Source organism: Chinchilla lanigera, unplaced genomic scaffold (genome assembly GCF_000276665.1).
Source record: "Chinchilla lanigera isolate Chin_1 unplaced genomic scaffold, ChiLan1.0 scaffold00019, whole genome shotgun sequence".
NCBI classification, from domain to species: domain Eukaryota; kingdom Metazoa; phylum Chordata; class Mammalia; order Rodentia; family Chinchillidae; genus Chinchilla; species Chinchilla lanigera.
Window position 1 is genome coordinate 463,546 of NW_004955420.1, and position 24,531 is coordinate 488,076.

At 36.4% G+C, this 24,531-nt stretch overlaps 1 protein-coding gene across 1 annotated transcript in view; it reads left to right on the forward strand.

The window, feature by feature from the left end:
* Prkci (protein kinase C, iota) overlaps positions 1–23,131 on the forward strand; it is a gene marked incomplete at its 5' end in the record, with an annotated part of 63,271 nt that extends 40,140 nt beyond the window's left edge. The window contains 10 exon segments of the mRNA XM_005382978.2: positions 5,663–5,839; positions 6,262–6,359; positions 7,024–7,110; positions 8,366–8,501; positions 12,327–12,414; positions 13,497–13,622; positions 15,235–15,314; positions 17,827–17,916; positions 18,265–18,380; positions 22,492–23,131. Of these exon segments, the coding sequence (XP_005383035.1) occupies positions 5,663–5,839; positions 6,262–6,359; positions 7,024–7,110; positions 8,366–8,501; positions 12,327–12,414; positions 13,497–13,622; positions 15,235–15,314; positions 17,827–17,916; positions 18,265–18,380; positions 22,492–22,579 (1,086 nt within the window). The 3' untranslated portion in view covers positions 22,580–23,131.
* Positions 23,132–24,531: the final 1,400 nt, after the last annotated feature.

Sequence of the window (24,531 nt, forward strand, 5' to 3'; positions counted from 1 at the left end):
ATTAATCACTTAAAAGAAGTATTAGTACATGGTTAGTCTGTTGTCTACCCACTTTATATACTCTTGAATTATTTATAAGCAAATCTACTGATCACCTAATTAATCTCATATTTTAGTTTCTTATTCTGTTTTAGTTAATATCTTGAGTTGCTGTGGCTAATCCTATTCTTTCAATTTTTCTTTTAGTCATATATTTACTTTGCATTGTCATGGTTAACATTTTTTATCTGCCTTACAACTAACCATGTCTTCTGTATTTTGTTCATAGATTAAATAAGTCGGTCAAAGGAGAAAATTCCTAATAATAGGGAACGAATCCTACATTATTTTGGCATGTGAAATTGCTATTTGACCTTGATGTGCTTTTGTAATTTTTTTATTCCTTTGAAAATTGTCATTAATATCATTGTTTTGGTTTGGTTGTTTACCAAAGACTTATCTGAATTGCCCTGTAAGATTTTTAGTGTCTTTTAAATTGTAGAAATACATTTAGAAGAGTGTACAGGTCATGAGTATTTAGCTAGATGAATTCTCATAGAGTGAGCACTAAAATGATGACTTGGATAAAGAAATAAGATGTGCCATTTCCCAGAAGTTCATCTTGTAGCTTCTCCCAGTCACTAGCACTCCTTTCTCTTCTGTAAGAGACCACTATCTTAACACCACAAATTGATTTTGCTTTTTTTGTTGTTGTTCAAACTTCATACAGTATATATTATTTTGCATTTAGCTTCTTTTATATAGATTGTGTTTGTAAAACTCCATCATGTTTCAAGCATGTTTCAAACTCAGTCATGTTTATTTTCACTGTTGTTTCAGTTTATGTTATACTGTTGATGCCCCTTCCCAGATTGGGAAATTATGATGTGCTGTTATGGCTATTCTTACAAATGTAGTTTGGTACACATGCATAAGCATTTCTATTAGGTATATGTTTTGGTTTATATCTGGATATCTCCTGGGGCTTTTGGGAAGTGACTGGATCATGAATGCCTGATACTTGTCAGTGGATTAGTCCATTGATGACTTTATAGCTATTTGGTAGGTGGAGCCTGGTTGGAGGAGGTGGCTCACTGGGAGTGTGGCCTACAAGGGTGTATGTGTCTTCCTCCTCCTTTGGTGCTCTCTGCTTGTGCCTGCAATGCCATGAGCTGTTTTTTCTCTGCCATTCCTCTCTGCCATGCCACCCTGCCTTGGAGCCAGCCAGTTGTAAACTAATATAAACTAATCCCAGACTCTGAGCCAAAGTAAACCCCTGTCTCCTTAATTTGTGGATGTCAGATATTTTGTCCCAGCAACTAAGCTAGTAACTAAGACAGATTGTGATACCAGAGAAGTGGGGTTATTGCTGTGTTGCTGTCTGACCATTTAGTTCAGAAGCCTTTGGAACTGGCTTGCAGGAAGAGTTGAAAAGATTTGGAGGTGCCAGTGGGAGGACCAGCCCTAGAATGCTATAAGGCAAGTTTGTTGCAAGATTCCGGTTGGATTGAGAAGAATGTAATTTTTTAGAATGTAATTTTCTAGAATGTTGACAGTAATGTCAGTGGTAAAGACCAAGTTCCAAAGGTTTCAGTTGGGAAGAACTCCAGTTGAACTCTCAGCCATGTGTGTTATGCTCTGTCAGAAAATTTGTTTGCATTTTCCTCATGTCTTGATACTTTGTGGGAGACTGAGATTAAAAGTGGTGAACTAATTAATCTGGTGGAGGATATTTCAGGGCAGCCAGACATTCAGGCTGTGTCTTGGGTACTGCTAGGGACTTCCAGCCAGCTCTGCACTGCAAATCAAGAGCAAACAGACCAGCAGAATGTTTTAAAAAGTTTTGAGTTTGACCAGAAAGGAAGCACCTATAAGTTAGGGCCTACAGAGATGGAGCAGAGAACTTCATTGCTAAAAAGAATAGCATTAAAAAGAAAACCAAGTATTGTTTTGGAACAGGACAGTAGGAAAAGTGACTTGAGGGAATAAGAGGAACCAGCCAGGCTCTCCCCTTTGCAGGCCCAAAATTGCAAAGATGACTTTGTTTTGAGAAGAAAGTCTCAGGGCACCAGGGCTACCTAGGGAATTTGTTCCTTGGGATTTGGGTCATAGTACACACCATCTAGGCTTTCAGAGACTCTGACAGCCAAGAGAGAAGGAACCTTGGCCCCTGTTCCAGGTGGCAACAGACCTTGCATCACCTACTGCCTGTTTTATGTGCATGCAGAATGCAAGAGTTGTGGTGTCAGGGAGGCTTCCACCCAGATTACAGAAGAAGGCCTGGGAGGCCAGGCAGTGTACTCCTGAGAGAGCAGTGTGTGAAGCTAAGAGAGTGAAGCAGAAAGTGCAGTAGAGACCCCAAAATGTTGGAAAAGCCAGGAACATGGACCATCTGAGAAGAGCTGCAAGGCGTGAGCAAAGCCAGCCCAAGAAAGAAAACATGAGGGCTACAAGCACCACCGGCAATGCTGGAGGGGTGGGGCTGCTCAGGCCCTGTGGAGTTGCTCTCTTGCCACAGATTGCCCCAGGTGTTGGCCATGGAACTTCAAGGTTTAATCTTTGTCTTGCTGGATTTCAGTCTTGCTTTGGTCCCATTCCTTTCTTTTCTTTCTTTCATTTTTTTCTGCTTGGTTTTTGTTTTTTTTTTTACTTTTTAAAGACAGGTCTTGCTATGTAGTTCAGGCTGGCCTTGAATTCATTATGTAGCCCAGGCTGGCTTCAAACTCACAGTGATCCTCCTGCCTCGGTCTCCTGAATGCTGGGATTATAGGCATGTGCCACAATACCTCCTGGTCCCATTCCTTTCTGTCTTCCGGTTTCTACCATATGGTATGGAAATGCTTATCCTGTGTCATTGTATGTTGAAGTGTTTAACTTTCTTTTCATTTTTAGGGAGTTTGCAGGTAAGAGTTTGCCTTAAATCTCAGGGAACTTTGGACTTAGACTTTTCGGCAGTGTTGAAACTGTTAGGACTTTGGTAACTTATAGAGATGGACTAAATGCTTTTTGCATAGAGAAGCACATGAGGCTTTTGAGGGCCAGGGACGGAATTTTTGTTTTATTTTTTGGGGGGGAAAGGATCTCCCTATGTAGTTCTGACTGGCCTTGAATTCATTGTGTAGCCCAGGCTGACCTTAAATTTGTGATCCTCCTTTCTCAGCTTCCCGAGTGCTGGAATTGCAGGCATGTGTCACCATGCCCAGCCTTAATGGTTGGAATGTTGAGGTTGTATTTAGGTGCCCCCCTTCAAAGCCTTGTATGCTCATAGGTGGGGTTTTTGGAAGGTGATTCAATCATGGGATTATGATACAAGTGGTCCTGATAAGTCCACTGATGACTTTTTATAGCTAAATATGATATTGGGAGATGAAGCCTGATTGGAGGAGGTGAGTCACTGGGGCGTGGCCTGGAAAGGTATATCTCCCTCCTTTGATCACGCTTTGCTTCCTGCCTGTTATTCCATGAGCTGTTTGTTTTCAGCCATGCACTTCTGCCATGTCTCCTGCCTTAGAACTAGACTGAAACCTCTACAAACTGTGAGCCAAAATAAACCTCTCTTCCTTAAATTGTGGGTGTCAGATATTTTGTCCCAGCTATGAAGAAAGTAACTAAGACAGTATGTAACTAGAGATTGCTGGGGTTTATGTAAACTCAACTGTTGCAGATAATGGCAGGTTTTCTGTTTGTGTCAATTTATACTTCACAACAGTTGATAAGAGCTGTATGTCCTCTACACGTCTCTTTAATTGTAGCCAGCCTGTTGAATGTGTAGCAGTAGTTTACCATAATTTTTAAAATTGATTTTTAACTTCTTTGCCATTCTTTTACTGGTTTGTCTATAGATTCCACTTTGCATTCTTAACTTATTAAAATTTAGTACAAATTGTTAATAGTACTTCTATTATTTTCTAGAAATGTGGTGCCCTTAGCACACATTAAACATGTTCCTGCTTTGAGTGCTATTTTATCATATTTTTAAATGTTCTTTATGTATGTTAGAATTTTTAAACAGTTGATCTTTATTTATATTTACTCACACCTTACTCTTTTTATTCTTCATTCCTTCTCACATCTCTGTCCTTCCATGTGATGTTATTTTCTTCTTAAAGTATGCAATTTAGTATTTCCTTTAATGAGAACCCAATAGTGATGATTTTCTCAGTTTTTGTGTGCCTGAAAATATTTTGCATTCATTTTGAAAATTAATTTTGTAAGCTATGGAATGCTAGGTCAGTTTATTTTCTTTAGACCCTTTGAAGGTGACGTTCCACAATTAGAGGGTTTCTGTTTTCATTTAGTCTTCCATTATTGTATCTAGAAGATACAGTACTTCTTTTTTCTTCATGTATTCATTTTCATAGCTTCTACCTAACCATATTTTAAGTGTGTACATTGTTTTCTTACCATTCTCCTCTCTCTTAACCCACCCTAATCTGATTTCCTTCTTCTTTGTTTATTCTTATTGCCAGATCAAATGATTATTATTTCTGAATTTTCATGTATAGTCATGCTTTTGAAAAGTCCTTTTCAGTTTTCTTCTTTCCTCCCTCTCTGCCTTTTCCTTCCCTCTCCTTTCTTTCCCTCCTCCCCTCCCATGCCCTGCCCATTTTCTTTCTTTTCTTTTCATTGTTAAGATATGGTCTTGCTATATTACCTAGGCTGGTCTTAAACTCCTAGGTTCAATGATTCTCCTGCTTTAACCTCCCAAGTAACTGTTACTACAAGAACACATCACCATGCCTGATTGCTCTATGTTTTTTCTGATAGTCTTCCTTTAGTAGGAACTTTATTCTCACGGGTACATTTGTTGATCATGTAGTGATTTTTCAGATACCTACTAAAAGATTATCTTCAGTCTTCTCTATAAACTAGCAGAAGCTTATATTCCTAGTTGTCAATGAATTTATAAAACACTTTGCCACCAATGTCATCTAGTACCAAAGTGTGGAAAAGAATGTCTTCCATTAGCTAAACTGCCTTATGCTTGTTTCCTGCCTACAGCATCAAAAAAGTGTCCTTTCACTAGCTGAAATCTGTTATATCAGTCTTTTATGGTGGCAGACTCTTTCTTCTTGATGTCTCTTTTAACTGCTAATTTCCCCATTATCCCTAACAACTTGTTCATATACTTTATTTTTCCCAATACCATCAGTTTCCCAGTCACAAAAGTTAATGTCATGTTTTACTCATGATGTCCATTGCCTCCATACCCAGAGTTACCAGATCCTTCTTAAGAAATTCTTTAACATTTTTTTCAGACTTTACCTCCCAGTCCTACTAACACCTCTCTTTAACTTATAAAGTCATCCTATTTCTTGCAGATTATGTGGGTTGTAATGAAATAAGAAAAGACTTGCAAGCTTGTAGCTCAGGCTGATCTTGAACTCTGTGCAGCATCAGGTAGCCTCAAACTCACAATCCTTTGCTTCAGCCTCCTGAATGCTGCGATTAACAGGCATGCCCACCATCCCTGGCTAAAATATTTTTATATTAAGAAACTATTTAAAAATTGGGGCTGGGGATATAGCTCAGCGACGCAGTGCCTGCCTGGCAAGTGTGCGGTCTTAAGCTTGATTCCTGGTACCCACCAAAAAAAATTATATGTGAAACTAGGTTTTAGAAATATAAGGTACTATTCCAAATACTTCTAGATATGACTCTTTGCTATTAATGTTCTCAACAGGCAATGAACACCAGGGAAAGTGGCAAAGCTTCATCTAGTTTAGGTCTTCAGGACTTTGACTTGCTCCGAGTAATAGGGAGAGGAAGTTATGCGAAAGTACTGTTGGTTCGATTAAAAAAAACAGATCGTATTTATGCAATGAAAGTTGTGAAAAAAGAGCTTGTTAACGATGATGAGGTAAGCAGACCCAAATTTTTGTACTTCTAAGCTGTTAAACTTTTTAAGAGTACTATTTCAGAGAAAACCTCAGTGTTTTTACTTTGTTATTTTACTCTTATTTTTCTAAATATATGTTTCAAATAGATTATGTAGGAGATACTTAGTCTGGTTATGATTTAATTTTTTAAAGAATAAAAATCAAACTTACTATCAGGAAAAGTACTTGAATTTTATAAAAGTTTTCCAAACCATTTCAAATACTAGATTTACTGATATTTTTCTTTAGTACATAAGTTTTTATTACATGTTGTCAATGTTCTTTGTATTTAGCCTAGTTAGTTAACAAATGCATTTGTGATAATTGAGTTGCTTAGAACAAATTTATTGTTTTGATGATTTTGTTTCTGTTTGACATAAATTTCTTTCATATTTTAAAATAGGATATTGATTGGGTACAGACCGAGAAGCATGTTTTTGAGCAGGCATCTAATCATCCTTTTCTTGTTGGACTGCATTCTTGCTTTCAGACAGAAAGCAGGTAAGATTGGAAGATAATGGGATGATTAATCAGCTTCATACATTTTGATGTATTACACAATAAGGAGCTATGTGCTGTAATATGTAAAGTAGAAGTCACAGAAAAGGACACAGTGGTAATTGTGCTTTCACTTCCTGCTACTCAACTACAGCTTGACATTCGACTGGTATCAGGAATTGATACTGTTTTAGGGAAAGAGAGAAAGGGAGGGGGAGAGGGAGAGGGGAAGCGGAAGAGGGGGAGGGAGGAAGGAGGGAGAGAGAATGAGAATAATTATGGCAGTAGAAGTGCCACTTGTTAAATATTGCCAGGATTCTAGTTTTATGAATTAATGTTTTCTAGAGTTGAAGTAGGAGAGGGAAAATCCCAACATCTTTACCTTAAATATTATAGTAGTTGAAAATTACTTATCTAGCAAATGTTAAAAATTAGGTGGGAGTCAGTAACTCTGGGTTGTAAGTACTACCTTAGAATAGAATAGCAGGTTACAGAATTATTGTTTTTATTTCACTATTCTGGATATCCTTCATTTCCATCAAATTCTCAGCATCTTGTCAAGGCTAAGCCATAGAGAATGCTTTATATGTTTTGTAGTGTTTTAAGATGTAAAGTTACACTGCCTTATTTAGAATTTTGGTTTCATGGGTTTTCTGTTGCGTTTTAGATTGTTCTTTGTTATTGAATATGTAAATGGAGGAGATCTAATGTTTCACATGCAGCGACAAAGAAAACTTCCTGAAGAACATGCCAGGTACATTTCTTAAACATTTTTTTCAGGACTGCATGACTTTTTATGTGCAACAGTTGAAAAACAGTATATAAATACTTTATTTTGATGCTAGTTAATTTTTTGTGAGATATTGAAAGCTGGGCTAAAGGTTAGTTTACATGACAAATTATAATTTTAGAGATACACTATAATTTATTGGTTTTGTTCAGTGCTGTTTTGGCTTTTACCAAATCATCACCCTTCAAAGCAAAGCCACAGATGATATTTTGAATTGTGAACATAGCCAATCCTTCATTGTTTTTCAGCTGAATTTGGGGAAACTACATCTGATCTTTACTCTATTAAAATACCAGTTTTGGTTGGATACCATGTTTGCTTTTCTAGGCTCTGAAGAACAAAAGAAGTACTTAAATTTCCTAATCATAGAACTAAGTAGCCAGATGTGTATATTGTGTACCTCAAAATTTACTGCGCTCTTGTGCCAGCAAAGCGGATATAAACCAGCTTGGGTGTTCTTATTTTTATTATTCAGGCTAAAAGTTTTTCACTAGTCAGTTGGTGGTAGTTTTAGAAAGTCTATTCTTTAATTTTAAATTTTATGATTATAGAATCATTTCTGAAATTTTGGTGTGGATTTTATGGTTTGAGTAGACAACTTTTAATATTCTTGACCTGTCACTAGTTCTTAGTTTTTGGGGGGCAGGTGCGTGTTATTGTTCCCTTAGAGAAGTCATGAAAGCTATGGGACTCTCTAGAAAACATACATGTACAACTTTGCCTCCAGTTTGGATTCGTGTACTGCCCAAAGTCCATCAGGGACCCAGACTAAGAACTCCTGTTTGACATTTTCAGATTAATAGCTTTGTGAAAAACGTGAGTTTAAATTAAACTGAAAGTTTTATAACTGTGTTTTGGGCTCAGATATTTTAAAGTGGTATTCCAATTAATTTTTTTTTATTAGTTTTGAATCTATTAGATTCTCTTCTTAGCGGGTTATTATGAGGTGCAGGGAAAGTCTATAGCACTTTCTGCCCACAGTCAGGGGACTTTCCTCTAGGTGAATGAGTAGATGAGGACGGTCCTCTGCTTGCAGCCTAGGAAACAGGCCTTCAGCACAAACTCTCCAGTTTTAAATATATTGGAAGGTTAAAAAAAAAAAATCTTCCGTTACGACTTTTATGTTTCCAAATGCAGGTAGGCATAAGTCTGAAATATCTTCTAGAAAATCACATTTAAATATTTTCAACCACATGACTTTTCTTAAATTTTATTTTAGATTTTACTCTGCAGAAATCAGTTTAGCATTAAATTATCTTCATGAGCGAGGTATAATTTATAGAGATTTGAAATTGGACAATGTATTACTGGATTCAGAAGGACATATTAAACTCACTGACTATGGCATGTGTAAGGTGAGGAAATTTTTTAAATTATTATTTTTTTATGAAAAAATAAAACTATTACATAATCAAATAATAAGAATTATAATAATTATTGCACTGTATATTGTTATCTTCAAAATAGTTACTCAGAGTATAAGAACATAAGCCAAAAGGATTTTTGGGAAAAAGCAAAACAGATAATAACACAAATCTAGCCAGGCATAGTGGCACACACCTATAATCCTAGCACTTAGGAAGCTGAGGCAGGAGGATAGCCATGAGTTCAAGGCCAGCATGAACTACATAGTGAGACCCTGTCTCAGAAAAAAAAAGCAAAACAACAAAAAAACCCCTACAAACCTTGCTTTTCAACAAACCGGGATAAACTAATAGTATAATGATACCAATTAGCATATATATTGAAATATTTTTAAAAGAATGGAATTTGTAATTTGGAGAAGTATTTGAACTTCTCCCTGTTTCCTCTTTATCTCCCTTCTGTTTTGTTCTTTGTGTTTCTTATATAAGAGAAATCATTTTATATTTGATCTTGTGTCTGACCCTATTTCGCTTAACGTTATGTTCTCAGATTACATCCATTTACCTACAGACGCCTCAAGCTTATCTTTCTTTATGAGTATAGTACTCCATTGTGTATAAATACTACATTTTTCGTATTCATTGGACAGAGACACTGTTTCCATGATCCAGCTATTATAAGTTGTACTGCTATAAACATGGGTTTGCATGTATCCCTGTACTATGATTTTAACTCTTTTGGGAAGATACCTAATGAGGGATAGCAGGATCAAATAGAATTTCTAGTTTTAGTTTTTTGAACAATCTCCGTACTGACTTCCATAGTCACTGTAGTAGCTTTCATTCTCTGTAATTATTAAAAAGGTCTTTATAGCTCATAAGGACTTTCCCTGAAAGTCTGACTTTTTTTAATTTAAATTTTAAATATCTGACATAAAGTACATAAAATAAGAATTTTAGTTATTCTCTCACCATGTTTTCATTATTTCTTGTTTTATTATTTTTTTTAACATTGTTCCCTTTAAGGCCTGATCATTTGACAAAATGCTTTTGTACTTATTAAAGAATTGGTACACAGTTACCCTCACAGTGTATAAATAAAATGTATGAATTGCATGCCCCACTCACCTGATGGAAGTACCACCAGGGTCCAGAAATTTCTAAATAAATGTTAACATTGTGTAACACAATCTTAATTATATGGAAGATTTAACTTCACTTTCTGTTCAGCCTAAATTAAAAAATAAACTTTCCATTTAACCTAAATTTATTTTATGTATAAAACTCAAAGCCATTTTTCTTACGATACTCCTTAAATTATTTTTATTATAATTTTATTAATTTTGGGAAGCTTCTTTTTTGAGGCAGGGTCTCACTATATAGTGCAGGCTGGCCTGGAACTCGCTTATATAGCCTGGGTTGGCCTTCAGCTCACAGTGATCCTCCTGCCTCAGCCTTCCAAGCGCTGGGATTATATGCATGTGCTGTCATGCCCAGTTTACTAGGTACATTTTTAGTCATAAATCATTAGGAAGTTTTTTTGTTTGTTTGTTTCGTTTTTTTTTTTTGGTTTTTCTCCAGTATCGGGAACCGAACTCACGACCTTGTGTTTGCCAGGCAGGCGCTTTGCCGCTGAGCTAAATCCCCAGCCCCCATTAGGAAGTTTAATGAGTGGAAACCCTTTTACTTATATTTGTTATACTTTTTGTTTGCTACTATTTTTCCCCCCAGAAGATTTTTACTCTCATTTAAAAAATAAAATAGCAGTAATAATGGAATCCTATAATTCTCAAAAGAAAATAAAACCAAACGAAAAATATGAAGAATATTAATTTTATTACAAAATCTACATATTAAAACAATGAGAACTTCTTTTGCCTATTAGATATTGGGGCTTTTAAACTTCGCCATAATGTCTAACAAAGAACCATCAAAAAAAAAAAATTTGAATTGTATTCATAATTGTTAGTAGATTTATAAGGGTTTAATGAAGGAGGCATTCTCATGTTATTGGCATATATAAAAATTATTACAACCCTTGTGGTTGGGGTATAACTCAGTGGTAGTGCATATGCTTAGCATGCACAAGGCCTGGGATTCAATCCGTAGGACCAGAAAATAATTATTATAACTTTCTGAAAAGGAGTTTAATGGGGATGTAGCAGGAATCTTAAAGATGGCCACACCTGGGTAGCATGCAACAGGCCCTGGGCTCAAACGTGTTCAATAAAAAGGAAGGAAAGGGGAGGATGCGAAGGGAGGGGAAAAGGGGGCAGGGATGGGACGGGAAGGGAAAGGAAGAACAAAACAAATCATATTCTTTGATCCGGTGATTTCCAACTCTTGTTTACTCTAGTAAACATTTTGGTCTATAAGGAGATGTTCATGATAAGTTTTTTGTTTATGATAAATATTAAAAAATCATATAAGAGGGTGTCTACCAAAATTCATAGCAACATAAAATATTTATAATTAACATTAAAGTTTTAAAGTATAGAATTGTATTTTCTATCATGTGACATTACACATTGATTCTATTTAGTTTTCCTTTTTTTTTTTTTTTTTCTTTTGCGATAGGGTCTCTCTATGTAGTTCAGGCTGGCCTTGAACTCTGTGTAGCCCAGGCTGGCCTCAAATGCACAGTGATCCTCCTACCTCAGCCTCCCAAGTGCTGGGATTACAGGCGTGGGCCACAATGCCCAGCCTTCCATATTTTTAAATTTATAGAATAGCATTGTATTATTTAAACAATGAAAACATAATTATTACAAAAATGAATTAGATCAGGATGACTTACTTCCTATCTTCCTTCACTTGTACTTTTATCAAAAAATAACATTGAGGGCTGGGGATTTAGCTCAGCGGCAAAGCGCCTGCCTGGCAAGCACAAGGTCGTGAGTTCGGTTCCTGGTACCGGAGAAGAAAACCAAAAAAAAAACAAAAAAAAACATTGGCTCATTAGATATACTTATTCTTTGCAAATCTCTTCAGTCAAGTTAGTATTTGGTCAGTATCCCATGTAGATTTGAATGTATAACCTCTACTTTATATGCAAGGAATGTCTTCATTTCTGTCCTTTTTCTTTCTCTATACATTCATACTTGTGGAATACATATCCTAGATGTATGTATACAGTGTGTATTCAGCTGTACTTTTTGTTCATATTTTCTCTGCTTACTAGTTATTGGTCTGCGTAAACTGTCACTTTGTGATATAGAAGTGTTAAAACTTTATAATTGGAGATTGTGAAATTTCTCCAGTTTTACTCTGTGTTTTGAGGCTATTACTAACTAAACTTGGTGTTTGCTATGACTTCTTGGTGATAGTTTTGTTTATTATCATGCAGTTTTTCTATATGTGTTTTTTGGTGTACAGTATTTTGACTTAATTTTTCCCATTCTACAGCTGTTTAAAATACAAAACTAAAAAACTTGCACCTTACAAAAATGATCAGAAGGAAAACATTATAATGTCAACATTATGTTAGGAGGTGGGATTTAAAATGCTTTTCTTCATGAAATATGATTCATTTCACTTATAATTTAAATTTTTGTGTTGTTTTACTTTGAATATAAAATTTTAAATGCAGTTTGTATCCTAATTGAACTGACTTTTTAGCAACATCTATTAAAACAAGTTTTGTTTTACCTACCTACTTAGTGGCAGTCTGTGATTTTAATATGCAGTTGTCCTAGTGATGTGTTTAAGCTTAACGTATTACCCTACATTTAGAGAATTTATGTGGTAAATGAGATAAAAAAGATAAATGTAAAAACAGAATTTTAGATCTTTTTCTTTCTTTGTTTTTAATAAAAGGAAGGATTACGGCCAGGAGATACAACCAGCACTTTCTGTGGTACTCCTAATTACATTGCTCCTGAAATTTTAAGAGGAGAAGATTATGGTAATAAATACATAGGTGATATTTTAGCTGTTGTTAGGTGGACGGTTAAATGTGGTATCAATTGCCTTTTACTATAGTATTTTAATACTGATCTTATCAATACATTTTCTTGATTCTGTTAAATGTTCTATGTGAAGACCCCCAAGGTCTGAAATCAGAGACCGTAGGACCTTGTCTTCAGAGTGCAAATTTGAGTAATAGTTTATTTGTTACACTGAAGAATGATAGGCACTGTTCTAAGTTGTTTATGTTATATTAAATAGGTGAGTCCTTTCAACAACCCCTCAGATTCTCATCTTACCAATGAAAGAAACCGACATGCAGAAAGTTTAAATAACATGCCCATGGTCATAATAGTTACAAAGTGGCAGGGTATGAATTTGGACTAGCAACCACATGACTCCAGAGTCTTGCACTTCTGAGAGATTGTTCAGCTTTCTTATAAAGTTTCCCTCTGTAATCTGAAAGATAGGAGAAACATGGGCTGCTTGTCAGGAACTGAGAAAATGTCTCTCTTAAGAAAGCATTTGAGGGGCCAGGGATATAGCTCAGCAGTACAAGCGCCTGCCTGGCAAGCACAAGGTCCCGAGTTTGATTCCCGGTACCAAAAAAAAAAAGCATTTGACTCCTTGGGTTTTAGCCCTTTGATTTCAGGAGGAGATGGTACTTCTGACAGTTGCACACAATGTAAATTCAGTATCCTTCATTCAGGAGTCTTTAAATCAACTAGCAAAAGATCAAGTTTCAGACCAAAGGCACTCATTCTCAAATATAATATAATTATGTCCTCAAAAGAAAATATTAAGATACTGGGCATGAGTCTGAAATCATAGGTATATTTGGAAAAAAAAACTTAGGTTTCATTTCCCATAATTTTACATTCTAATATTTTTTTAGGTACCAACCCTTGTTGATAAGTGAATTATGTCTGTAATTTTCAATACCTACCATGATAGTTATAATACATTGAGAGTTTACTTTCTCATGTTTAGTTTTTCATTATGTGATAAAATGAGTCTGTAATTATTGACTTCCAAGCATACCGAGTGGATAATTCACTACTTTAAACTTTCTTTCTAAAGGTTTCAGTGTTGACTGGTGGGCCCTTGGAGTACTAATGTTTGAGATGATGGCAGGAAGGTCTCCATTTGATATTGTTGGGAGCTCTGATAACCCTGATCAAAACACAGAGGATTATCTCTTCCAAGGTAATTTATAGCATTTTTGCAGAGATTCTCTTAATTTATTCTTCAGCATAAATGAGCGTGACTCAAAGTATTACTTTGAATAAGAATAATCATCTCAACAGAATACTCCTAACTTAATGTGTGAGATTTTTAAAATTTTATTATGTGATACTGAGGATTGAACCAAGGGCCTTGTATTTGCAAGGCAAGTGCTGTACCATTGAGCTCCATTCTCAGCCTGATTTTTTTCTGATACATCCTGTATACCTCTGTAGTGTCCTCCCCCACTATTACCTTCCAGTACTCAAAGTTATAAAAAGAAGTTCCTTTAGGTTATATATCATAGAGAGATATGGCGGGGAGGACTCTATGGCTAGAGAGGACAGTGCTTACAAAGGATCCCCAAGGCTGAGCACCTAAGTTTAAGAACAATTTTTGGGGGGGGGCTAGGGATTTAGCTCAGCGGCAAAAGCGCCTGCCTGGCATGCGCAAGGCCGTGAGTTCGGTTCCCAGTACCGGAGAAAAAACAAAACAAAAAAAAAAGAACTATTTTTTGGGGAAAGTGAATGATAAAGTAAGAGGGATGGAGGGGCATGCAATGGAGAAAACTAAAAACTGAACTGAACAGAAACAAGAGCAGATAAGTACCTCTAAGACACGTGAAGATAAGTCCAAAGACATGTGAAGACTGCCATAATATCCTGCGTTTCATAATTAAAGCCATCACAGGATAAAAGTAGACATTTCATAGGATATAAAACCCAGCTGACCTTGGAGTATATGAAAAGACATTCATCTTCATTAGCAATTGGGAGATTGCACCTTAAAATATTAATGAATTACTATTTCATACCCATACATCTGATAAACAGTGCTGGTGAAGGTCTGGAGCTCATAGACTGCTGTTGGGAGTGGAAATTGACACAATAGCCTTGGAGAATACTTTGGCATTGTCCTGTAAAGTTAAATATTATACTGTATATGTAAGCATCTTACAAATATGAATTCCTCTAAACCTCATAACAACCCTTTGAAGTAGGTATTATTTTTACTTCTATTTTACAGATGAGGAAACTTAGGCACAATAACGTAGTCAAAGAATAGAACATACATGTAAGCCTAGCGTGGTGGTGCACATCTATAATCCTAGCACTCAGAGGCTGAGGGCAAGAAGATCTATCCAGACAGCTTAGTGACATCCTGTCTAAAAGTTTAAAAAGCTTTGCAGAGGTACGTTAGTGGTAATGTGCCTCTGGGTTCAATCCCCAGAACCCCTACCCTATGCTCATGAAGTAAAAGTACAGTATTCAGATTGGAGGTTATCTGTCAGAAGGACGGAAGGGTGTAGTACTGGGGAAGTATGTGAAGTGTCTTAATTCTGTATGCACAGTAAATTCCTGACTTAGAAACATTTAAGTTGCCAACTTTCATAGATGTACTGTATAAGAGTCAAATCAGATTACAAATGAATCTGATTTACAAACATTCTCCTGGAATAAAACTCACTTGTAAGTCCGGGACTTACTGTGATGTCTTATTTTTTCTACTGGAATGCCTTAAACACATGAACAAAAATTTAAAGATTAAAGTCATATACAAGTTAAACATAACAGCATAATCTTTATCTTTCTAGTTATTTTGGAAAAACAGATTCGCATACCACGTTCTCTTTCTGTAAAAGCTGCAAGTGTCCTGAAGAATTTTCTTAACAAGGTATAAACTATGTATAAAAATCTTTTATGGTTTATCTCTGTCTGTATAAATTAAACTGGTAAGTAGAGGCTTGGGCAAGTTAAAATTCCAAACTAGCGGTGTAACTTTTTCAATTAGATCTGGAAGTTGTCCTTTAATGAAGGAACAGTTCACAACCCTAACTCTTGAGGTAAGTGGTCCTTCCCAGATGGACAGTATGATTTGCCCCCAGCTGTGTTACATATGATGTTTTCAATGTAAATGATATCTGTACCATATTTTCAATGAAGGAAAAATTGAATCTTTGGGGTTAGCCACAGTTGTACTTTCAACTCTATTTTTCCATTTGAAAAACTGATTCATTACCCATAGAATCAGTTCATCACCATGTACTTTTTAAGCTGTGAGAAGTAGCGTTCTCTATAAATTATCATATCAAAAACCATGTACAGTAGTACCTTGGTTCATGAACTTAATTTCTTCTAAGAGTTTTGGAAAGATGGCCATGTAGGTGTTTGTGTGGGAAATATGGCCACAGTCGTGTTTGTCACCCAGTGCAGAGTTTGCAAACAAAAACAAAATTTTGCCAAATGCTTCTCTTTGTGAATCAAATTGTTTGCAAACAAAAGCATTCTTGAACCAAGGTACCTCAGTAAATAGGTAAAATTCAGAAGAAATGCAATGCTGTCAAAAAAACAATCTGACCATCACTCAAATGTTAGTTATAGTTAGTAGGCTAGAAGAGTTTTAGGATCTAAGATTGCAATCATAAATTCTATGTTAAATAAATTACAGTATAGCAAGTAAGTTTGTATGAGTTTACCTTTTAAGGTAAATTGTTAAGATAATAATGAACTTTAATAAAATCAGAAATTATAGCTTTTTATATTTTGTTTTAAATGGTGACAATTTATTTGAAAAAGTAATAGTGAAGAGTGAGAAACTAGCTCTGCAGAGAGAGAAGAGCAGAGATATCTGCAACTGAAAAAGGGGCCTGCACTTGGGTATTCCTTCCACTCAGTAGCCTCTCTTAGGGATGTGATAAATTGTGAATTAGGCTAGGCATGGTGGTGCTTGCTTGTAATACTAGCACTGGGAGGCTGAGGCAGGAGGATTGTTTCTAGTCTGAGGCCATCCTGGGCTACAAAATGAGTTCAAAACCAGCCTGAACTGCATAGTGAGACCCTGTCTCAAAAAGACCAAAAAATAAAAATAAAATTATGTATTAGAAGAGTAAGAAGCACCACTTTGGGTTTAACCTCAGGGCTTAAAGCTGTCTGTGTGTACCCAGTGGGACCTGAGGCTGTCTGAGGACCATGGTGAGGGAGCTGTGGAGCGCTGGGTTCCCTTGGGACATTAGGCTCTAATGGAGTTTCTGAGTTACTTGGGGGGGGGGGGTGGACCTGATTTGTTAGCCTGGGGACCGTAAGGAGGAGGTGAGGAGACCACCCAGTGTCATCAAACACACCAGAGAAGCTCGCATCCCAGAGACAAGTGGAGATCTCAGGATGAGCTCAGAATCTTTGTCCTCCTTGGGGGCCGCTCTAAAGACCATAGTTCCTGAACATTCCTTTTGCTAGTACGAAAGCCTGAATAAAGAGCGTTTCACTCCACGTTGTACGTTTTAAGCAGAAATCCTTTAACTGGAGAATAGTCTCTGTTACGGTTTGTGTCTAGATGTCTCCTCAAAACCTTATGTGGTCATAGCTGGGGCTTTTTCAGTGGTGGCTAAATCCTAGAGTGTGTGTTGCTGGGATTAAGGGTTTGTGACTACTGAATTAATCCACTGATTGGATTGGCACCCACCTTAAGCCTGGTAGCCTAGACAGAATATAAAAGGAGCAGAAAGAAGCTACTATGGTTGCTTGGAGTTGCTGCTTGCTGCCATCTGCGTGCATCGCTTTGCCATAGACTCTTTCTCCTCTGTGATGCCGCTCTGCCGTGCCGCCGTGCCTTGGAGTCAGTGAACTAAGACTGAACCCCTATGAACTGTGAGCCAAATAAACCTTTCCTCCTCTAACTGTGGGTGTTGGGTATTTTGACTCAGCAACGAGAAAGGTTACAAAAATAGTCTCATAGTTTAAAGTACCATCCCGTATCCATCTCTTGTTACCTTCATGTTTGTACTAAAACAAAACCATACTGTAATAATAGATGAGCTATTCCTATTTTAGATTTGGGCAAAGAACAAATTTGTGGTAAAATTTGGAGGATCTTGTATTTCAACTAACACGAGTCTGTACCAGAGAAACAGCTGAATGCTACTCAACTAATGCTGCTGTTCTTTTTGCCTCCCATTTTTCCTTAGCAAGGAGTGGTAGCAATTCTCTGCTTCAGTGACATAAGTGGGAGAGGAGCCATGAGGAATTCTTACCTGTCACAAGCTTCAGATAACTCACTTCCTACAAATAAAGACCATTTTAGCTTTAGAAATAAAGATACCATGTAATACACATGAAACACAGGCCAGGAAAGCAAATTATTTTAAAACTCTCCATTCACTCAATCCTTGAAACATTTTGTTCCACCATAGGACCCAAAGGAACGATTGGGTTGTCATCCTCAAACAGGATTTGCTGATATTCAAGGGCATCCCTTCTTTCGAAATGTTGACTGGGATATGGTATGTAAATTTTGATTGTTTTTCTTACTAGGTTTTACTTTTGCCTCAGGCCAAATTTTATTGTCTTAAAAGTGTTGAAATACTAGTATATCATAGCTTAAATAACTGAAAACTTTCTAAAGTGCTTTTTTTAAAAAAAACTTTGAAAATAATACAATGAAAATATTAATGTACTAGAGTAAGTTTTAATAGTTTGAGATCTGCATCTGTATTCATATTCATAGATTATATCTCATCATTGGTAATATTGTGTAGAACCATATCTGGGAAAACATGAAAGCAGAAGAGAAAAATAGAGTGGAATTTCTAAAAACCAAACTTGAGCTGTCATCCAATATATCTTTTCAGATGGAGCAAAAACAGGTGGTACCTCCCTTTAAACCAAATATTTCTGGAGAATTTGGTTTGGACAACTTCGATTCTCAGTTTACTAATGAACCTGTCCAGCTCACTCCAGATGATGAGTAAGTAATTCTATATACTACAGTATCTTCTTTTTAAAGGCAAGTTTGAAGACATTTTTTAGTAGCTACACAAAGTTTTATTATCAGGTGATACTATAACTTACGTAATTAGTTCTTGGATATTTGAACCCTTTATATACTTTTTTTTTTTTTTTTTTTTTTTTTGGTTTTTTTTCTCTGGTACCGGGAACCGAACTCACGACCTTGCGCTTGCCAGGCAGGCGCTTTTGCCACTGAGCTAAATCCCCAGCCCCTGAACCCTTTATATACTGTTACAAACTGCACTGATGACCATCATTATTTTTTACTTTATGTGCATTATCCTAATTCTCACAGCAATCTTGTAAACTAGGTATTGTCATCTTCATTTTACAGATGAGGAAACTGAGGCTCAGAGAGGTTAAGCAAAGTTACACAGCTGTCAGGTGGCAGTCAGGAGTCAAACCCAGATCTGACTGACTAAGGCCTGTGCTCTTTCTGCTGTGCTACTGCTTCCAGTTTTTATGATGAACATCTTTGAGGTTCTGAGTATTACCTTAAAAATTACATCAAGTTATCAAATCCAGCCAGCAATGATCTGAAATATTTTTGTGTTTGTGTTGCATATTTTTAAAATACAGTTTAGGATAATTTGTGGATCATTTATCATTCTAGATTCATTGTCAAGGAGGCCTTTATTATTTGGCAGTTTATTTTACGTATCTTAATTCTGATCACATTCTTCTCAGCAGCTGTTCCAAATAATCTCTGCTGTTTAGAAGCCTCAGTCCCACCCTTGCCTCCATCTTACTTAGTGGAGTAACCTGGCCTTAGCTTTGCCGTGAGGACTGAGACCTCGGGCTGTGTGAGCTTACCTCCTTGGCAGCTGTCTTCAGACTACCTTGTATTTCAGGATTGCAGTCTGTCTTCTCAACTTTCTTCTTGTCCCTGCTCTGAGAAGACACACCCTTTTTGGAAGCGGTGGCCCTCTTCATTTTCTTAGACTCATTTTTTTTTTAGTTTCTTCTGGGATTTTATTTTGTTATTTATTTTGTTGCTTCACTGTATTTTTTCCAGCTTCTTTCCCTACACTGCATGCATACTCAGATAGCCTGATGTTTTTTCTCTAAGTTTTAGCACCTCTTGGTTTTTATTTGTTTGTTTTGTTGTCTTGTTTTTTGTTTTTTGTTTTTTTTTTTTTTTGGTTTTTCTCCGGTACCGGGAACCGAACTCACGACCTTGCGCTTGCCAGGTAGGCGCTTTTGCCGCTGAGCTAAATCCCCAGCCCCTTGTTGTCTTGTTTTTGTTTTGTTTGTTTTGGGGTTTTTTTTTGGAGACAGTTTCTTGCTTTGTAGCCCAGACTATCCTTGAACTTGGTAAGTGCTGGAATTACAGGCATGCATTACCGTGCCCAGCTTAACTGCTCTTTGAACCACCACATTTTTTTCTCTCTCTTTTTTAGGCATTAACAAATATTTAAAGGGTGTTTATGGTACAATAAACAAACATATCCCTATTAAACTTCTTTACAGAAGTCAGCATTGTTTTGTACTTTCTTTTTGCAACCATGTTTACCCCTTACAGTTTAACCTTCTCCTTCAGCTTTTGAAGATCAAATTGACTTCTTAATTTTTAAATTATAAAGCACTTTTTGATCAGTCTTTGTGTTTCCTGATGTCTGTAAACCAATTGGCACTCATGCCCTGGCCTGACTATTTCATCTGTGTGACCACTTACTTTTACTTTATTTTTTTCCTCTTTCCTCTTAAGACTAGGATACTCCATGGTTCTGTTCATAGCAGCCTTCCCTTTGCCATATGCGTTTATACCTTGGAAACATCAACCAGTCCTGTGGCGTGAACACTGGCTCCTTAAGTAACACCTAGCTAAATTGGCAAGTGGTTATTGATCAAGAGCACTGTACCAAGTACTAGAAATTCAAAGAGGATCAAAACAGTCCAATCTCACAGACAGTTTGCCATCTACTAGAAGAGAGACACATACCATATTATTCCTGATAGCACTGTATAGTAAAAAGAACACTGGCCTTAATCAAAAGATGGGCATTTGAGTCCCGATGCCACCTCCTACCAAGAGGTAACTTGGTTTTGCACTGCACAGCTTCCCCAATCCTGTTTGTTCCCCTGCCATCACTCACAAGGTTCCTGTGGAGAATGATGACTGGTGGTTCTGTCACCCAGCCCCTCCCTAATACCACTGAACTGCATTTCCATCTGTTCGGCATCTCCCTAGTCTCTCAAACACCCCATGTATTAGAGAGTATGAATGCAAAATAATGATCCTTTTTCCTCTTTTGTTTTCAATCAGTTTGTTGTTATTTACTTATATTTGTTCATTGTGTTGCCATGTGTTCTCATTTGCATTCAAAATGTCAGTGGTTGTTGCCTCTTTTTCCTTGAGATTACATAATACCTACACTTGCCAAGTCCTAGTCTCTTTCCTTTGTCATTTGCATCAGGACCTCTTCTCTCATTCTGTTGTCACAACCCTAGTTGCAGTGCCATCTGCATTATATGAAGAGTATTAATCAACTTCCTAACTTATCTCCTTCATCCCTTTACTGTGCAGCCTGCTCTGTGCCCCTCATGGGGTACCACTTTAATTTTTAAGTTCCTTTAATCAGAAACTTTGATTAGCAGTTGCATTGCCTATCACGTAATATCACTCCTCTTGGCTACTAGCATTTAAAACCTCTCCCAATCAGCTCCATCCTAACTCTGTAGCTGTATCTCTCACTATAACAAAAGTTATTCTGATCAATCTCAGTTACTTACCTTCCCTGTTAGTAGCATTCTCCCTCTGCCTGTCCCTGCTTGTGCTTCTGTTCCTCCATCATTTTACCTATTTGCTCACAGCCACCTCAGATGCAACCAGATCTTTGGTGGATTGAGGCAGAAAGAACTCTTTAGTATAAACATTGTTGGCTTCTTTTTTTTTTTTTGGTTTTTTGGTTTTTTTTCCCCAGTACCGGGAACCGAGCTCACAACCTTGCGCTTGCCAGGCAGGCGCTGTGCCACTGTGCTAAATCACCCCGACCCCATTGTGGGCTTCTTTAGCCATTACATTCTTTCCTTCATTTGCCATTTAACGCTCTTCCATTACTGTGCTCCAGTGCTAATAAATTACTTACATTTTTCCTGGCATACCAGTCTTTCATTATTCCATTCATTCAGTGTTTGTAAACACTGCGTTTCTTGATTTCTCCAACTAGAAGTCATCTTCCTTTTAGAATTGTTTTTAAACAGACTTTGCTCATCACATATGAAATCAGCAGACACTGCTTTCATTTATGGCTTTCCAGTATATGAGTTACCTACCTCCTTAAAGGAAGGGGTTCTAGCTGTGTAACTTCATTCTCTGCAGTATGGTATGTACACCTAGGTATTAAAGTGTTTGCTAGAAATTCTCTTATAGTACACTAAGCTAGAAGCCCAGTGTAACAGAATGCTTCTTCTCCCTCTCTGTGCTCCATTATCTCCCTGTAATGTTTTCTCCTTATTCCAGGTGTCTCAGTGTACTTGTTCCTATTGCCTTTTCCCTTTGGCTAATTTCTTCTGGGCCTTCTCTTCACCATCTTCCATCTGGCTATTGAGGTGACTGCTAACTTGGATGCTAATCAGATCTGGATGCTCATCTTTTTTTTTTTTTTTTTTTTGGATGCTCATCTTAATTAAGAATGTTGTTCAGGTCAAAAGTGAAGGTTAACTGGAATTGTGATAACTTGTGCCATTTTTATTACCAGTCAGTTCTGAGCTACCTTTTGGTTCTAAGCTTGTTTGTGGGATTATTGGTTTTTATTTTTTATTTATTTATTTTTTTTTGGTTTTTCTCCGGTACCGGGAACCGAACTCATGGACTTGTGCTTGCCAGGCAGGCGCTTTGCCGCTGAGCTAAATCCCCAGCGCCGGTTTTTATTTTATTTTATTTTATTTTTTCCAGTATTCCTCTTGATTCTTCTAGGGAAAATATTTTGGGATTAGTGTAAGAATTTGTAGATTTTGTTTCAGAATGTGTATAATTAGCTCTGTTTTTTATTTTTAAATCCTATTTACCATTAAACGTTGAAGAAATCTTGATTGTGATGAAAATAAATAAATTTTTCTTTCAACAGTGACATTGTGAGGAAGATTGATCAATCCGAATTTGAAGGTTTTGAGTATATCAATCCTCTTTTGATGTCTGCAGAAGAATGTGTCTGAGCCTCAGTTTTCAACTATGCATTCTGCTCATGTTGCCCTTTAATGCATGAACAAACTTGTCACCACCTTGGGTACAATTAACCATTTCCTATTTGCTATCTACAAAAAAAATTCAATATCCTCTATTATAGAGTATATGAATCTAATATTATATCTAAATGTAACTACAGAAAAGAAATTAAAATTAGCTTCCAGACAGTCACATTGAAATTTAGTTACACTGGTTCTTGAGGGCCTACTGATGAGAAATGAAGTCACCTATTTGTTCAAAGGAAATACCACTGCTTTTAAAAGGAAGTGTCTGTTGCTTTAAAGTACATGAGGGATAATGTTGTAAGTGTCTCATTTTTATCATCCTATGTTAAGTCATTTGAGGGTTTAATTTTGGAATAAAAAGTTAATTTAATATATTTCTTTGGATAATAATTGAATTTTAAGGCAACAGTTATTAAATTGGTAATGAAAGGCATTTCTTGAAGGATTTTCTTTTCTTCTTCTTCCTCTCCCTCCCCTTCTTCCCTCTCCCCCCTCCTCTCTCTCCCCCTCCCTCTCTCTGACAGGGTCTCATTATGTAGACCATATTGGCCTTGAACTCACTGTAGTTCAGGCTGTCCTCGAATTTATTTATGATCCTCCTGCTGAAGCCTGTTGAGTGCAGAAAGAGATTCTTCAATTAAAATATAGACATGTTTTATTTAGAATCAGAATCCAAATCATTAGCTATTTTGGAAAAACTGGCACAAGTGATTTCCTTTTTAGAATAAGATTGCTTCTGAGCTTGCCCTTTTATTGAAATCTTTTACTAGAATATTAACAGAAGACCCAGAATGCAGTTAAATAGAAAATTGCTCAGTATATAGAAAAGGAAAAAACCCCAAATTTTAAAATAGATACAGGAAAGTGCAGTGGCAATATTTATTTCTTTTTAAAGGTTATAGCAGTCGGGTGTGGTGGCACATGCCTGTAATCCCAGCACTCAGGAGGCTGAGGCAGGAGTACCACCATGAGTTCAAGACCAGCCTGAACTATGCAGTGAGACCCTATCTCAAAAAAACAAAAAAAGTGTATCCTACAGTTGCTTTTTGTGATTTGACAAATAACAAGGAGACATTTACTTGTTACCAAACTTGTAAACATTCCATTTATTAAGTGAAGACAGAATGTGTACTTTTTCTTATTATTTATTACACAGGAAAATAATTTTTCTGTTATAGAATGTCTTAACTATGCCTGTTTCTTTCCAAACAATGTTACTTGTACTTTTAGGTCCCACTTTATGGAATCTTCAGTGAAATCCAAAAAATAACACTTAAGAGTAAATGTATAGAATATACATATATTACAATCCTATCTCCTTAATTGAGTTTTTATTTAGTAGGTAATACGTGATAGTAGAATTCATTCCATTTCAGGGGCAGAGTTCTTCAGACTATTTTTATTAAATTAGTAATTTAAATTTATTATTTAAAGAGGTGCCAGATATAGCATTCCTCTGTTTAATACCATTTTTGTGCAAAGGAGTTTGAAAAGTAACCATGATCATCTAAATAAGTTACAATTGTACAATCTTAGTAAAATTTAATTTTAGGGAAGTTATCTAGTTTTAAATTTAGAAAGATTTAAAATTTATACACATTTAATAAATTATCTTTTTATTTTTTGATGCTCCATTTCATTAGAAATGTAACTTTTCCAAAGCATGTACTCATATATTATCTTTTCTTTAAGTAACTGAATTTGAAAGTAATGAAAACCTCAGAGGAAAATGTTCATATACCTTCACATGTTTATTTCAGGGGTATATATTTCTCTTAATGTCTAGAACTTGTTTTAAAACAAAAATCAGTATTCGTATCACAAACTTATAGAGAGTTATGACTTACCAGAAAAATATTTATGATCTTGCTTTTAAGTGGTGCTGTTTTCTGTAGGGCATTTCAGAATGTGGAATA